Below are 17,780 nucleotides of genomic sequence, written 5' to 3' on the forward strand. Positions count from 1 at the left end.
ACTTTTCTGAGGGCGACCTCCGCTGCCCGGGGTGTGCTCGTCCAGGCCCTGGGGTGATGACCTGTCCTCACCTTCTGATGACTCGCTCTCCTCCACGTAATACCCGTCAAGGGCAATGTCATCTTCGCTGTCAGCTTCTTGATACAAGGTATCCTCCCTGTAGCACCTCTTGGGTTTGAAATACGATACGTTTCTTGTGACGGAGGACTGGTCAGTCCTCTGGGCCGTAATCATCGTACCTTTCTTTTGCGTGACCGTCAGCGGTTCCGGTGCAAACGTGGCATCCTCCTTTTGGCTTTGGCGGTGTCATCCTTGTTTCTGGCCTCTTGTTCCAGAGGCGTGGCTTCGGCTGCGCGGGCGTCTTCTGGCAGTCGTGTCTGTACTGGCCTGCGGAACATCAGGTCAGCGGGGCAGACGCCCGTGGTGCTGTGGGGAGTGTGGCGATAGTCCCTGAGGAACTGATACAGTGCTTGTTCAAAAGGTTTGTGGAGGATGGTCGCTATTTGCAGGGTTCTCTTGATGTTGGCCATGAACCTCTCGACCATTGCATTTGCCTGAGGCCATCGCGGAGTTATCTTCCGATGATGGAAGCCCATATACTTCGCGAAGTTTTCGAAGTCTGTGCTCATGAATGGTGCTCCATTATCAGATTTTATGATCCTGGGTATTCCATATGTGGACAGCATGCGGTCTAGTGCCGGAATAACGCTGGTTGCTGCTGTGCTGTCCACGATCTGTGCGTCCGGGAATCGGGAGTGTTCATCTATTAGCACTAGCACATATGTGCCATTTCTTAGGGGTCCAAAGAAGTCCACCGCCAGTTCTTCCCATACATTTCTCGGTAGTGGCGACATGTGGAGTGGGTTTGGGTGCGGAGGCGGTGCTACCTGTGCGCACGTTGTGCATTGCCCTATGATTTCCTCAACCATCGAGTCCAGTTTGGGGAACCACACTTTTTCCCTCAGTAGTCTCTTGGTGGCCACCACTCCCCGGTGACTTTCGTGTGCTACTTGGATCGTTCTGGTGCGTAGCGATTTCGGGAGGAGCACTTTGCACCCTTTGTCGGAGAATATGTGGCCGAAAAATCGTAGGGAGCCTTTACCGAACTCGCATTTGGCTTTGTTGAGCGTTAGTCCTGCCTCTTGCAGTGCAGCGCACACCCTGTGGAGAGCAGTGTCGTGCTCTTCTTGGGTCTTTCCAAATACGAGGACGTCGTCGGAGTAATTTAGGCAGTTGGGCACGTGCCTGATGACTCTGTGTATTTCCTCTTGGAAAATTTCTGCTGCAGAGGATATCCCAAAGCTAAGTCTTTTGTATTGAAATAAACCCAGGTGTGTAACGAATGTCGTGATGTACCTGGATCCGGGCTCGATCTCGATCTGATGATAGCCTTTGGTGAGGTCCAGTTTCGAGAAGACCTGGGCCCCGTGGAGCAGATGTATCATGTCCGTGATTCTGGGCGCCTGGTGTCTTTCCCTTTCGATGGCCACATTGGCCCTCCTCATATCGACACACAGGCGTATGGATCCGTCCGGTGACTTCTTGGGGACGGGAACGATGGGGGACACCCATGGAGTGGGTCCTGAGACCGGTTCGATAACGTTGAGTTTGATTAGTTTGTCCAGCTCCTCTTCGACCTGGTGTTGTATATTTATCGGAATGCCCCTGTAGTGCTGGGCGACGGGTGGTATCTTCGGGTTTATGTGCAACTGTACCTTGCGGTGCTTTAGTTTTCCTAGGCCTTTGAATAGGTTGGGGAATGTTTGCTCAATGGCATCCGGTCTGGCAAAGTATTTATGGGCCATTAACTGATACAGGATGTGCACCAAACCCATCTCGACGGCAGTCTTGAAACTGAGAATGCACCCGCTGTTGGCTTCCGTCTCCAGGATGTGTAGCGTGATTTTTGCAGCGTGCGATTTATGCACGCACCATGCTGATATTGTTCCTTTGCATGGCAGCGGGGTCGTGGCGCCGTAGGGGTATATGTCCACTGACGCCTTCCGGATCTTTGGGGGGCTGGGGAGTGAGTTGTACGCCTGTTCGCTTATTATATTAACAGTTGCCCCCGTGTCTATGAGGAATTCTAACGGTGTGTTGTTGACTTGAAGCTGGAGCGTTGGACTGTGCTGGGTGGCTGTGGCGTTGTTGAGAGCCCACACATACCCTTTTTTCCGTTGATCATCCTCTGATGACTGGGATTCACTGCCTGATGGGGATCTCATCTCAATGTACCGGACGAACCTTCTTCTTTGCGATCGCCTCGATCCCTCCGAAGGCCTTCTGTCGTCTCTGGTGTAGGCGCTCCTTCGTGGTTTTTCTTCTCTCCTGGGTCCCGGCTGGTCTTCATCTCCTCTGCCTGCTGGTGGGCTATGTCGCGAGCTTCTCCTTCTCTCTTGTTGTCTCGTTCTGCTGGGTCCCTGTCCCGGTGGATTTTTGCATACAGCTCTGTAGTGGTCCATACCGCCACATGCGGCGCACTTTTGTCCAATTGCAGGGCAGTCACCCGCGTGCGGATACTCGAATCCGCATCTGTAGCACGTGGCGTCCGTTCCTTTCCCACTCGGTGAGGGCGCCGTGTAGAGCTTATTGATGGTCTCAGCAGTCGGTGGCGGGTGTTGAATGGTGACTTTGCCTAGACTGTCGAGTTGCGACTCAACTGCTGCTTCCATCCTGGCCAGTGCAAGGATTTCCTCCAGGGACCTTTGTTTCTGGAGAAGCTGTTTCCTGAATGGCTGTGAGATGCAGCCAGCTATGACTTGAGATCTTAGCGCCTCGTCATTGGAGTACTTGTGGAACTCACAGTACTTTAGCTTGATGCGTAGGCGCATCACGAAATTGTCGAGGGACTCTCCTTTCTCCTGTCGCGTAGTGTGAAAGACGTGGCGCTTATAGTCAATGTTTGTATGGGGCGTGAAGTATTCTGATAGCTTCCCATGTAGTTCCGCATAGGTGACCGTGTCTACGTTCATCAGTTCGCCTGCGATGTCCCTGACAGCGGGGCCTACTGTCATGAAGAGGGTGTTTTTTAGCATCGCGTTGTCTGTCAGACCTATTGCCCCCGTGTAGAATTTGAAATCCCTGAGCCATATGACCCATCTGGGGCCTAGGTTAGATGTGTCTCTCACATCAAAGGGGCCCGGTCATGGTAAGTTGTGGGCGGCGGTACCTGAAGTTGGTGCCTGTTGATTGCCATCGTTCGCGGCTCCAGATCCATCTGACGAGGAGGCTACGGGGCTTGCTGGGCCCGACATGTTCGCTGTGACGGTGGTGCCGTGTGGCAATGTGCAGCCTCTTTTCTGGCTTTGGCTTGCCCTTGTGTCCCTCACGGACTGGTGCGTGTGCTTGACCTTTTAACTTGGGCCTTGGGGCCCGCCTCAGGGCCTCCCGATCGCTGGTTGAAGTGGGGGAGGGGTGGGCAGGACCCTGGCAACTTGCCCCCTGGCCCGCGTGCTCCCTTGCAGGCGCAGCCGCGACCTCTCCCCCGCGGCTCCGCTCGCTGCGGCCGCTCGTGTTTACGGCCTCTCCCCGCGGCTCCGCTTGCTGCGGCCGCTCGTGTTTGCGGCCTCTCAGCAGGATATGGGAGGTGCGCCGACGCGCCACGCCGCTCGACCGCGGACCTCCGCGGTACTCCTGAGTGGCGGCGTTGCTCCGATGCGCAGCACCCGCTCTCCTGCGGGTCCCTGGGTTGCGAGTGGGTACAGCGTACCCCTCGTCGCCAAATGTGGGGTTTTACGCGGGTCCCCGAACCGCGTAATAAGTCACACGGGAGCCGGGGAACAATGCGTCTTCCTTTATTCCCCGTTCAACTTACACTGCCCCTTTCCTGTCCCGCCCCCTCCCTAGCCCAACGTCACTTCCCTTGCCGGGAACTAAGACCGCAACGGCGGTCTGCCCACACAACGATGTGGGCGGGCTACATAGCCCTGACTAACAATCCGACAGTGGAAACGCTGGTTATTGATGTAATGTGAGAAATCCCTGCAATTTTCTTGGGGGAAACCGTGGGATGGACCAGGGGGATACTCTCCACTGTGCCCCTGAGCCCTCCTTCACGTAGCTAGTGGCGGTACCCAGCCCCCATGGTCACCCTACCCCTAATCCTCATAGCCATGGCAGAGCACTCCATCACAGTCTGTAACATAAAGTTCACATGTTTGATTCTTGGCCTGCCAGCACAACCTAGTGATTATGATGCTGTTAAACTCAAAATATAGGTTTAATAATTATTAATTATTAATCACAAATGATGATGCTATTAATGTTGCTTTTATCCTTCACTTGTTTTGCAAAGGGTTTCATGGATAAGTAAAGAAGACAAGCCCAGAGTTAAATTCCTTTTCTGCACCTCCTTTTCTGCAACTTGTCAGACAAATGCCCATTAAAGCAATAAACTCACAGTTTTTACATACTTCGCGATGATTAATTTGTACCGGTACCTTACTGCACAGGGCTTATCGCACTACTTATGTTAAAGATTGCAACAAAGCTCACATTTCAGCCTACACCTTCTGGATCCTTCTAGTACTTTGTTTGCTGTCCCATGGGAAATTGAGGGTCTCTTGGATTAAATGGCCCTCACTGGTGCTGTCATGCCGTTTGGATTTGTCACTGAGTTAGTCACTCTTAAAGGACTGGAATTATCGTTTTAATTGGAGTGATTGCCTCAGCACTTCTGTGGCCCAGACTCATATTATTGCCTCGTGAAGGCAGTTATTCCCTCCTGGCCCTTTTCTGCGTGTGTATGCTTCCCCCCCTCCTAAGCCTCTGTGCTTCCCCCCTCCTATCCCTATGTGCTGCCCCCTCCAGAGCTTGTGTGCCGCACAAATGATGCACATTTTCCCTATCTGTGTAACACTGAAAACATACTAAAATTCAAACTGACATGACATATATAGTTCCAGCTTCCTCCTGGTAAAATAGCATATTACCTGTCCTGCGGCATAAGGTTCATGGAATAGTGGCACTGCGGCTAGCCACAACTGCAGCCCATGTCAAGCATGGCCTTCAAACTACATTCATGGTACATATTTAAGAAGTGCCTTTTCTTAAAGATGGATATCCTCGTGGATCCAGGTAGCCCTTCAACATGGATGTGAAGCCTTCACAACAGCCTGTGACTGTCCTTTGGGATGAGTCTTGTAAATTGGGAGGACAGCTTCTACCAACTTGGCTGGCGACTGTGAGCCGAATCGTAGAGTTGGAGAGCATACTTAGCAGTAGAGCAGGTTTTTAAAAGGGTGCAAATCTGGGACCACATTTAAATAATTTGAGGGACTTTGCCTGAAATGCATCACTAGTGTTATCTGATGCGGACAGTGCACAGTGGAAGGTACCAGACTCAGGAATCCAATCAATAAGTGATGAGGGCTGACATACCTGATTTTGTACACTTGTTAAGCTTGGGGGCTGTATATTTGGAGAATACTTCAAGTCTAAATTAAGGTTGGTAGACTAGATTATGGCAGATCGCGGAGGAACAATGTAACTGAGCAAAAGATGATAGAACACATATAAAAAGACCAAACATAGAACAGAACTCCACATTGGGATGTTGATGGCAGAGATGAATTGTGCCATCTTTTTTTACCCTAGGTTGGACACACAAACAAATGGATTCAAGGGTGAGTTTTAGAGTCTATATTTCTACAGAACACAAAAGATGAAACACAAAAGTCAAAATAGTCAACAGAAAGAACTCGGGAATAGTAAAGTAAAAGTCTCTCATACTGGGTGTCCTGTCCTCTTGACCACAGGATAGTTGCACCTTGTTCTTTTTTAGCTAATTGGGACTCTCAAGGTTCCGTTACCTAGGGGTGTTCCCACAAAATTGTCCTCTACTTCAGTTTACGTGTTACTCCTTTTTTAGGTACTTCTGAGTCAACTTCTCTACATGTTACTCAAGGTTCTTGAGGGACTGGAGTATGAGCCCGGAGTCCCCAGTGCCTGTTTCTATACACCAGGCCCCCTCTTTCCCTTCAGAGACATATGCCTGCTTCTCCTTTCTCCTAGGCTCCTCTCTACTTCAGCACCACTCTCCCTTCCATTTATACTGTCTGTCGCTTTCTTGACCGGTCTTGGTCTGGCCTGGCCTGCTTGTGTCTTCTTGATCATAATAGCTTCAACACCACCTCCCTCAATTGTTTCTACCTCTTCCATTTCTTCTCCACCTCCCCCAGTTATGACCTCCTCCAGATATTTACCACTACCTCCTACTACCAACCTCTTTCAGGTCTTCAGATATTACCACCATCTCCTTTCCTAGTACTGCTTCTTCCAAATATTTGCGTCGTCCTGCTGGCTTTTATACTCTCTTCCCTCTTCCCCTAGATGGGCATTCTCTTGACGGTCTGCACCTGGGTGGAGAATTGATTGAGGGCTGTGATTGGGTCTTGTTTTCAGTCGGATTGAGGCTTCGGGCATGGGCCAACATTATATGAGACCCAACTTCCATCGAGGAATTTCTTTTGGTCCCTCCCGCATTCCCCTTTGGCCACCAGGTGCGAGACCATGGAATGACCATCAGCCAAACCATGTCCCTGAAGTGCAACAGGCAATATTTGAAACTCTTGTTTTCATATGCCTGGCTCAGTTAGTAATGAGATATCATCCCCTGAATATTTCAGTTTCAGGGAGTGGGGGATATTTTTGACCATAGGAAAAGTCAGCTGTGGAATGAAAAGATTCTATTCCTGCTGTGGGTCTCGTGCGCTGGGGAATAATGTAGCCTTTGTGTGCAACCTGGTTTTGGAAGTACTCTGAGCTCACAAACTTGGCATAACCTTGCAACGCTATTCAGGATTTCACTGCAGTGAACGGTGTCTTCGGTTAATAGTTTTTCAGTGAGTAGGTGCCTAATATCCTCTTCATGACTTTTTTAAAGCTGTTAGGTTGGAGTGTCAAGGTATTTTCTGGGGCCAATGCTAGCCATCTAATTGCGATATATTTCACATAGGCAACACAACTGCCTGGCATATAGATAGTCTTGGTCAAAATTACTTTATACAACAACCCACACATAGATTCTTCCGTAGAGTTTGCCATCTTCCAGTACATATTCAAGCAAATCAGGTATTGGCAAGATGGCAAACTCCAAGTATATAATTTCAGTGGATGTAAGAGGAGGCAGTCTAAGCAATCTGTTTAGTATCCTAGACTCTATTTTTACCAACCTCAGGTGTGATTTTAGTTGCCCAGGATTCTGCTCCATATAACATAATAGAGGACATTTTTACCTGCTAAAGTTGTAACAAAAAGCACACTGAGTAACCTTTTCCCTTAGAAGCAAGAGAGCCAATACTGCCAGCTATCTTCAAAACTTTATGCTCATTTGTTCTGAATGTTTTTTTTTACCAAAAATGTTAATATCCAAGGTTATGGCTAGGGACATATACTCTTACACCACCTTAATCACCTCCTCATTCATATTCCAGCGAACTCCTTTTCCTGTTTATATTTTAGTGTGAATATCATAATGTTTGTCTTGGCTGTATTCACAATCAAGCTATTCAGTAATGTATACTCATTCAGCCTATCCAAGGAAGACTGAAGTCCACCGGAAGTCAGGGCCAGTATTGCTATATCGTCTGCGTAGCCCATCCACTGTATCAGAACCAGCTTCGTTGCAATATATGAGCTATTTGCGATGCCCTCCCCCGGATCCACCAAATAAAGATTAAACAACATTGGGGCTAAAATTCAGCCTTGTTTGAAACTTTTCTGGGGTGGTATTCATCCCGATGTTCTGCCGTTTAGAATGGTGTCTTTATAAAATATGTACTGGTGTGATATTGTTGATGTTTTTGAACATATGCTGCTGTTACTAGGACTTGGAGAAGGATTTCCCTAAAAGGGCCAGGTCCCTGATCCATGGCTAGTTCTGCTGTATTCCCTGGGAAATGCATAAAACTCTGCAATTGGGTAGGATGTAACTAGTGTTCTGCCTCTCAGTGCTTTGGTGCTCCTATTTTGACTGTCCCCTGTCAAGTGGCAGCGAACAAAGGAAAATGGCCCAGGGTTCCTTACCTTTTCACCACTTGGCCCATCGTCCACTAGCTTGAGGAGGCATCAGGCCCCCTGAGCCACTCCCCTGATGGTCCTTAGAGCCAGGTAAGGGCCTTTGCCACAGGAATCATTGTGTATATGCAGGTATAATAGAATAGGTGACATTTTAAATACAGCCTATTTTTAACAACCATTATTATACGTGAAGTATTTACCTCATGCTGTATTTTGGAAATATTGCATGGCTGAATTATATCCCCTAAAATTCAGAGGTATTTCCCCACAATTGTACACCCACTCACAAGCTGAAGATATATTCCTTTGCCCCCTCCCCCGTGTCACATATCATTTTGTCCCATAACTGAAGGGGGTGCTCTAGCACATCCCCTTCTCTTTCGGGTCAACAAGATGGAATGGAGCCACAATTGGTGCTCACAATCCTACCACCTTTGTGTTTAGAGGAACACAATGTGCAGAAGGGTAATTCGCCCTGGGCTGGGCTGGTGGGTGCCATGGGGCCTCCCAGCCAATCGGGCTATACATCATGGCATTGCCCTCATTCTGAGCAGCCTCAGTTGCGGGAGGCTGACATCTTCCCTCCCGGGCAGCTAAGCCTTCTCTGCCCCACTCCCACTTCCTCTAGACCCTTTCATGGGGCCTGTAACTCTGGCCCCATGCCAATACCTGATCCGCGTCAGAGTTTATTGCTTAGGTATTGACCACTATATATCTATATATCTTTTTTTTCCAAAACATTTATTTAAATAATGATACAATCCATAGAAAGGCCAGTCGTGTCAGCAGCATCTATTAGTTGGGAAAATAAAGAAATATTAATAATGCGTATCCCAGGAATCACCGCTGTACCATATGCATTGCCAAATGTCAAACCGAGGTAGGAATGTATAAACATGCAATATTCAAAAAGGCTGCATATGTCATATCACTATGTTAATATGCTTTTATACCTGGCCAAATCACCACTGTAGTCATTTCAGAGCGCCTGATCCTTGTCCGTGGCATATTGTGCCCCTGCCTGGGGTGCTCCAGACCTTAGCCTGATTGGGGAATAGTGGGAGAAACTGAGGAATGCAAGAGGGACGAGTGGGAAGAGAAGGATATTTGGGAAAATGGGCAACAGGAAGTGTTTTGTATTCGGGTGGATGTCTGTCACCACATCTTAAATTGATTGTCGTCTGGAGAAAGTTAAAGCTATATGTGTTGAGATAGCATAAGTCATTTGGTACCAAGGCAGTTTTGGAAAGCTATGAATTAAATATTGATTAGTGTTTGGTGTGTGAGGGGCTCGAGAACATGCTCAGGCAATCCTGTTAAAGGTCTCCACTTAATATATGCCCTGCATCATTTTAAACTACTGTACATATTTCCCTTATGGTACATCTGGGACTGCCAAGCCAATCTCAATTCAGAGGCTTAGTATAAGAGTAGAATTTTCCTCAAGGTGAAATTTGTTTTTATAGATTTTATTTTTTATTAACCGTGTAACACAGCTGTACACACACTAACACAATCCAAGTTACAAAATAACAAAAAAAAACATTTCCTACCCAACAATCCCGCTTTTTATCCATCATACTAAAACACCATTACATGATGCATAATCAATATTCCCATCCAGATCCCTCCTAAACCCAGCTATCAAAGCTTCAGAACATAAAACAAGTCCACTCCGAATTCCCACACAAATCACACCTCAGCCACGCTACCAATATATCAATACCAATTACAGTCCTCCAAGATTAGTACATTTTTTTCTCCATAGAACCATGAGAAAAATAATGAATGGCTCATTGTTCCCACCCATGACCAATGTTCACTACATCTCCCCAGTATTAGCGAGACCCAATCCAGCAGCACTGTGGGCCTCCGAACTCATTACCGCCAGAGATTCACAGTTTGTTAAGAGATGTTTAGCAGTTTTTAGCTAGCTATCTCCACACAATCGACAAAGGCGGAGGGTCCTTGGGATGTTATCCCAGGCACCAGTTATTTCCAATGTCTTTATGTTATGTTATGTTACTTGGTATTTATATACCGCTCTATATATCATTGGTATGACCTCAAAACGCTAGTCGGTTGAACGTCCTCAGGAACCATAGTTCTGGTCAGTAGAGAGAGATATTGTCATAGGGTGCGTGGGTGCACCGGATATGTGTGCAGCTGATGTAATTATCGGGTGGTAGCTGCATCCTAGTTTACAGAGTTCTTTTTACGCTTAAGGAAATCCCAAACCAAGGGGTTGCCCATAAGCTGGTTAATATAGTTCGGGATGTGCTCAAGAGCCTAAATGTATTCCATGAATAAGCCACAATTTGTCTTAGTAGATCGATCAACGATTTGTTGTTCATGATAACATGGCAGAACCACTGCTCTCATAGCTGTTTCATAGCACAAACGTTTGTATTTCAATGGGTCACCTGATACCAGGGCAAGCCATCTGTCAGCGATAGTGTTAACGTGAGCCAAAGCACTGTCTTGGATAAGAATATCCTTATTCCGCGCTGCTTCAAAATTGAGGGAATTCAAGGTGTCTGTCTGTCAATTTCCAATAGGTATTGAGGCAAGATAAATGGAATATTACCAGACAAGAATCAGTACCGAATTCGAGGAAGATAATCTCAACTGGGTATGCACTGGGAGACTAAACAATTTCTTTAGCAGCATCGCATCCAGTCTATCTACTTCAGAGATGTTACAAAAAACCCAACTTTCAGCACTGTACATGAGTATCGGGCAAAGCTTAGCCAGATATAGTCTTTCCAATATCCCTGCAGAGTAGCCCCTACCAATATGGGCTAATTTTCCAATGCTCCCAATAACCTTGGAAGATTTTAGATTGGCATATCCTAGATGACGAGTTCCAAGTAACTTGCAGTCAAAGTAAATTCCCAGATGTTTGTATTCACGGACCACCGCAAGGGTATTCCCCTCTAAATGCCAGCATTCTCTTTTTGTTTTACAACTGGGGGAAGAAAAGCCATAACCTTGATTTTTTTATTATTAACAACAAGGTTATTGGAGTCCGAGTATTTTTTAGACGATTTAAGGAAGCCTGAAGGCAAAACGAGGTAAGATCCAGCAGAGCGATGTCCTCTGCATAGCCCATCTACTGTAGGGGTGTGGTTTCCAGTTTCAGGGCAGTCAATGTTCAGTTAATTAGTGCCACTCCCATATCTGCTAGTTAAAGGTTGCATCGTGGGGATCCAGGAGGACATCCTACCTGATTGGTCAAGCCTGATCGTAACCCTGGTGTTGGCATACAAAGAGATAATTATAGAGAGTAGAACTCTCAGAATATTCCAGTCAGATAGTTTAAGACAGTCTATTCCTATTGACAGAATCGAAGGCTGCACTATAGTCAATAAATTCCACGTAGACAGGTCTCTGTCAGATAAGCCATGCCTGTTGGATGACAGTCAACAAGGCGAGGCATTTGGTTGTCATGCTGAGTCCCTTCTGGAAGCCAGTTTCATTCAGCTCTTAGATGCTTCAGGCCATGTCCATAGGTCCTTCAACAATAAACAGGCAAAGTATGTTGAAGAAGCATCAAGCATTGCTAACAAGCGATAATTAACAGGATCATCACGTTCACACTTTTTCCAGATGGGCACAATGATACTATCTCGACAAGAGGAAGGATAAGCTGAGATTGACCAATCCAATGAAAAAGCCAGTTTAACATGGTAGCCCAGCGGGTAGCAACCGATTTTATTAAAGTGCTAAGGATGCCATCTCGGCTGGGGGCTTTCAAAGATTTACTATCAGCAATCAGTCTCCATATGTCATTAGGGGACTTAGTATATTCCCATTCTGCCACTGGGAGCCTCAATCAAGGTGATTTATTTCTCCTCCCCCAGGGGTTTCAGATTCTGGGGCACCAATGATATCACAAGTTACAGGGGAGTAGCCATCAAGCACCGTCCAAAATGTATGTGTATCATTGGCTGAGGCTTATCCAACTAAGGTCCGCCAATGCAAACATTCAGAAAGATAACAATGATTTCTCGACCCTTTTCGATATAGATGTTTAACTTTATATAGGCATGTTGCACGGTCAGCTGGATCCGAATCCAATCCGGACAAAACTTGCATTTCTTTGCGCAGTTCCATCCTCTTAGTGACGATTAATTCACCAGTAGCATAACGATGAGGGAGCAAAGAACCCATTGACGTTCTTACACGCTAGTACCTCTGCTGACAAAAGTTGAGGAGATGACCGCTGCAATAACTTCCCCGAACTCCTTGATGGCGTCCATGGAAGATTTGGGGGGAATATATCGAAGACGCTATCCGCACAACGTTCTGCAAAAGAAGCCAAGGCTGCTTGCATACGAGTGGAAGCCTCCCCCAACTTCTGATCATTCCATGTTGTACGGTTTAGGGTGGAATTAACCCGCAAGACCCCAGTTGTCACTGGGAGGGAGAAAGGCACAAAGAGATTCAGAGTCATGACGAGAGGCAGATGGTTGCTCTCTAGTCGATTTAATATGCCCAAATCCCTGATCAAGAGTGGATCATTAACTGTAAAGGCACAGCCCAAGAAACGACAGGACTTAAGCCCAATGTGAGTGAAGTGTGCGGATGAATCTGAAGGATATGCACCATTGGCCATGGAAAATCCCAAGGAGTAACGTAGGCTGGCCCATTCAAGTCCCCTCTTACAGGAGCAAAAGAGTGGGTCATCATCCACAGGAGTAGACAAGAGCACATCCTTTCAATCCAGAGAATTAGGTACTCTTGGAATCCAGGAATTGAAGTCCCCACACATAATGCATGGAAGGCGAGTGGTTAAGATACTGATCAAAGTCTCAGTCTCCAGTAACGCCAGATTGTGGGGTGACCTATAAGGAGGGACATATATATTAATAATAATTACCTCCTTACTTCCTCCTTGCCCAAGCTCAACAAAAGTAATCTTCCTCTCAAGAATATTAGGGGAGCTCGTAGGGAGTTCAACCATGATCAAAAGGTTCTTAACTTCCAACAGTAATCCTCTCCTCAGGTGCCCTCATGGGCCCTTGATATCAAGTTTATGAAGGAAGTACCAGCCGTCCAACCTTCCATCACAACCGGATGTTTAGCCATGTCTCCTGTAGTCCCACTATAGAATAATGATCAATTTCGTCCATCAGACTTTCTCCCTCGAATAAGTGTGAATACCCATGTGTATTCCAACAAATAAACTGAACAAGGCATGAGTTATTCAAGACTAAAGGTCCCTTATCCCCTGCTGTGCTAACAACTTGGCCCTCCATGCCCAATGCCTCTCTTCCCCCGACGTGGCATCCCCCACCCCAGCTCCTAATGGCAAGCTTGGGGCAGCGAAAGAGGCACGTCTGGGTCAAGAATTGGCATAAGGTTTTCCACCCAAGTCTGGTAGTTGGAATCTCCTACCATACTTAAGTTCAATAGCAGTACATTCACAACCCAGGTGATTTAAAAGTTTGCAATGTTCCAAAATATATGCCATGGTGCTATTAGAAAAACAATAAACAACATAATTGGCATTACTTCAAATAAATCAAATTGGTATAATATGATCAAATCAGTCGAGCAGACACTCTCGATTTAAGATCATCTGACTTCCATCACAAAAACAGCTCTGGATTAAAAGAGCCTTTGTTTTAGATTTACAGGATAAAGGAATGGTGTCCGGCACTAGTGCCTCGTCCCAGAGAACTTGAGGCAGAGACACTAATAACTCCCAATATGGAGGTGCCGATAGGGATAGTACAGGTGCAACAACCGGGCCAGAGGCACAACAGGGGTCGAAAATTCAGATTCAAGAAGCAGGAGCTGGAAGTAGCTCCTGGGTGTCAAGGATTTCCCTCTCACCAGGAATTATTCATCTGACCCAGGAGCTGTAAAAGTCTCAAAGGTTTTCTTAGGATAGTGGACGCATAAAAAAATAGTTGAAAAAAAGATCAAAAAATTCTCAGACAAAAAGCTTTATAGATTATGCCACTTTTTATTCACTCTGGAATGCCTGAAAAATGGTTGAACTTGCTTTTATTTCCAATCGGTGATAAGCACACGAGAATGCTCTGTCTTAACACTTTGTTACCGACTGTATCGTTTTATTATGATCTTGTGCAATGCAGCTTCATATTGATTTCCCTGTGTTTACTCTTATGCCAGCCTCTTTATCTGTCTCTCTTTTGCTTCTTCACACGGTCATTATTCATGTCTGCCGCTACACCCACGACTGTCACTAGAACACTCTTTCTGTTGCCACATCTGATGCTTTTGGCGAACCCATAATGAGAGGTCAAGATAATTGACACATGCCACATTCCTGCTACCAAAGTTCCTCTGTAAATATTAGTAAATGCCATATACTAATTGATAATTATCAAATCAGAGATGACTACCAAAGGTCTCTCATAACATATTGTGATTTCAGCGTGCAGGTTCAGCAGCCACAAAACATATACAAAAAGGGGCAATGCAAGAAAAGTAATTGCAATGGATATTTCTTTTAGTTTCTGGCTGAAGGCCTGTCCATAGGATAGGTGCTAATGAGCGCATTAATGTGACATCCTTAAAATGCAAAGGGGCGACAATAGGGTTCCTGTTTTGGAACCAAGATTGACAGGACTACAGCCAGGGTGCCTTGGCATTGGAACAGACACCCACATTGCCCTTCAACAAATGTATACACACATTGTGGAATTTGTGTACCAAGACATCTGTGTCCAATATTCTGTTGAAGCTTTTGGTATATTGTCACATAGATAGGAAAGCACTGTGTTATTGCGATACAGAAAATACTACATTATCACAGGCTGACATGACTGTGTCTCGCTTTTCTAGGTTTTGGTCTGAATGAAGTGCGGTGGTGCGCCACCTCTGACCTGGAGATGACAAAATGTACCGCCATGAAAAACGCCTTTGCAGGTGCCAAACTTCTCCCGGCGCTGTCCTGTGTCAGAGGCAGCTCGGCGAGCGACTGTACACAGATGATCTCAGTAAGTTGTCCTCTTATACCAATGACTATTGACAACGTCTCCGGGATCCAGCATATCTCAGATATATGAGTCAATTCGGCTTGGACCGACCACACCAACCCGTCATTAATTTCTCAACCTAGTGCTTTTGGTCCAACTACACCGTAGGTTAAGTGGGTTTGTTCAAGTACGGTGCACTTGTTCCAAAAAACTGCGCCAGCCACTTGTACACCAAGCCTGCTCAGGTCTGCGAGTCATTGGCCATAACTTTAAAAAGAGTGAATCAGTGCTTACAGGGGCCAATATTTTCTCTGGGTTACGAAGTAGTATGGAGCTGCAGTACATTTGCTAAAAGAATGAAGATGTGAGTCCCTTAGCAAGTGCCTTCAGAAGAGTCATGTATTAGCCTTGATGGCAAACAAGTCCAACACATTCTCACCCCTCGCCCTTGTTCTCTGTGTGTAATACATGTCTCTATTTCATGAAACTCTACCAATCCAACCTGAAACCCAGCGAACATCATCGGATAACGGGAACAGGCGTCCAAATGTTCTGACAAATATGAGATGCCAGTCATTGGTCAACCATGGAAATCACTAGATCTAGCTGTTTAATATCCCAGAAGAAGAATGCATGCAGAGCACTTTGCATTCCTCGTGGGATATTAAACAGGTACATTGTCAGATATCATCAATCATTACAGTCAACACCAGTGCTAATCCCTAGATTCTGCTTCATGTCAACCGGGGATTCTAGTCAGGAGAGTAACACGCAGGGTCTTTTTTGAGTATGGTGGTAACAGTAAAATTATGTGGCATAAAAATATCTTCTATTTTTAAAATACCACCTAGTTATGAATTGTGATTGCATCCAGCACACACTGCAGGGGGTACATAGAAAGTACTGCATGGGCTATTTAGTCCATATTTTCTCACTGTAGACATTTCTGTATATCATATGATGCAAACATGCCATGCAATCTCATATTTTGCAGGTATTTGTAAGACCGGAGGAATTTCAAACGTGACCGGTTTTTATTGTTACCAACATACTTTTTAATAGATAAAATGAATGTCTGAGAAATAGAGCTTGAGCAACCCTACAGCTGCTAGTATTGTCCATATGTGATATACAACCAAACAATTCCCTATGTCTAGTGAGAATGCTTGGATAACCTCTAGGAAGTGCTCATAGACCTCAGAAAGCAGAGAGACACTCTTTGGGGTAGAAGATGGGAGCAGCTTCAGCATCCACCAAAGAGGGATTTGATTTTCACTGCTGCCTTAAGCTGGGAGTGAGGACCATTAAGGGCTTTTAAGCCACTGGTTTGTGGACAGCTTTCCCATTATCAGATACCTTGAGACATCAACTAGGCTCATCTTCGTGCCCCGGTGCGCTTGTCTCCTCGTCTATTGACTATTGTAATTCTCTTTTTCTTGTCCAACCTGCCTATGTGTTGCAGCATTTTCAGGTCCTTCAGAACTCTGCTCTATGGCTGGCAACTTCTACTCCACGCTGCTTTCACATCTCTCCTCTTCTGATCAAATTGCATTCATTTTAAATCTCTGTGTTCATCTGGGTTTCTATGGATTAGGTGCAGAGTATTTACAGGTTAAGTCATGTATTGTGCTTGGCCGATGCATATCTATTGTGTATGTATCCCTGTAGTGAAATGGTCATATTGGGGGCCGCTCTTTGTTTGTGGCTGCGACAGGCCTTTGGAAGGCCCTTCCTCGCTCTCTCAGGTCTTCAGTTGATAATATGGCCTTCTGCAACGCCCTGAAGACTTTTCTTTTGTAATAAAACAACTATATGTTCCCACTAACAGCGCTAAAATGCCTTCAGGCGGATATTTCGCTCTATAGATGTTATTAAAATCAAATCAAAAATAATCGGACGCCACGTGAGTAGAATACTTCTAATGTATGTGATTTTTGTACCTGTGTTGCCTTTCAGTTTTCTGCATATGACAAGGGTTCTTTCCCTTTTATGTCATGTGGTCTAACAGATAGCTGTTGTCACACATGAGTTTCTAGGCATGGAAAAGGGGATGTGTTCTCAAACAGTGGTCAATCATTTCATCATTTATACTGGATCCAAAAGAGTTTGGTTCTACATTTCTTATATATGCATAGATTTATTTACCATTATTAAGATGTGGCATACAGCGAAATGTCGGCGCTTCTTTTCATGTTTTTAACAAACATGCAATACTGTTTTTCAGTTACAGCTGTTGCTTTCTTGCCCCTTTGTTTTCTACCATCCGATTTGGCTTACAGTGCCCACCCGAGAGCGTTTGCATTTCACTCTTTTCTCTTGTGGTGGGTATATATTATTATTTATTCAAGGAAAAAAATTGAGTTGAAGTGCAGTTAAGGTGAGTAAACTTAACGCAACAAAACCATTGAAGTTCAGAGCATTCGGAAACTCGGGACCAGCTTAACTCGCGTTGATCTCCCCCATAATACCATATCCCCAATACGCCATTTTGTATGGAATCCTCCTCTTATAATATATATGTGCTCTTGGGCTTTGCAATGGAAATGTGCCGAGTTAAACCGGTCCTGAGTATTCCCAATCCGCTGAATTTCAAGGGTTTTGTTGCATTAAGTTTACTCACCTTAACTGCACTTCAACTAAAACTTTTTCCCTGAATCTCAAGGGTTTTGTTATACCATCATTTGTTTTCATGCCCACTTTATATAGTTCTGCGCCACTGGCTACAGCCTTTGGCCGTGCCCACTGTATAATTTTCATTCAGCACCACTGGACATGGCCTTAAGCCGGACCCTTTATATTATTTAAAAT

General features: G+C 45.6%; 1 protein-coding gene across 1 annotated transcript in view; it reads left to right on the forward strand.

Moving 5' to 3' along the window:
- Positions 1–17,780, forward strand: part of MELTF (melanotransferrin) — a 421,114-nt gene that overhangs the window by 52,914 nt on the left and 350,420 nt on the right. Inside the window, exon 2 of the mRNA XM_069618617.1 lies at positions 14,839–14,993. Coding sequence (XP_069474718.1) covers positions 14,839–14,993 — 155 coding nt within the window. The remainder of the gene's footprint in view (positions 1–14,838; positions 14,994–17,780) is intronic.

The sequence above is a fragment of the Ambystoma mexicanum genome, chromosome 10 (genome assembly GCF_040938575.1).
Source record: "Ambystoma mexicanum isolate Mex_15411 chromosome 10, UKY_AmexF1_1, whole genome shotgun sequence".
NCBI lineage: Eukaryota > Metazoa > Chordata > Amphibia > Caudata > Ambystomatidae > Ambystoma > Ambystoma mexicanum.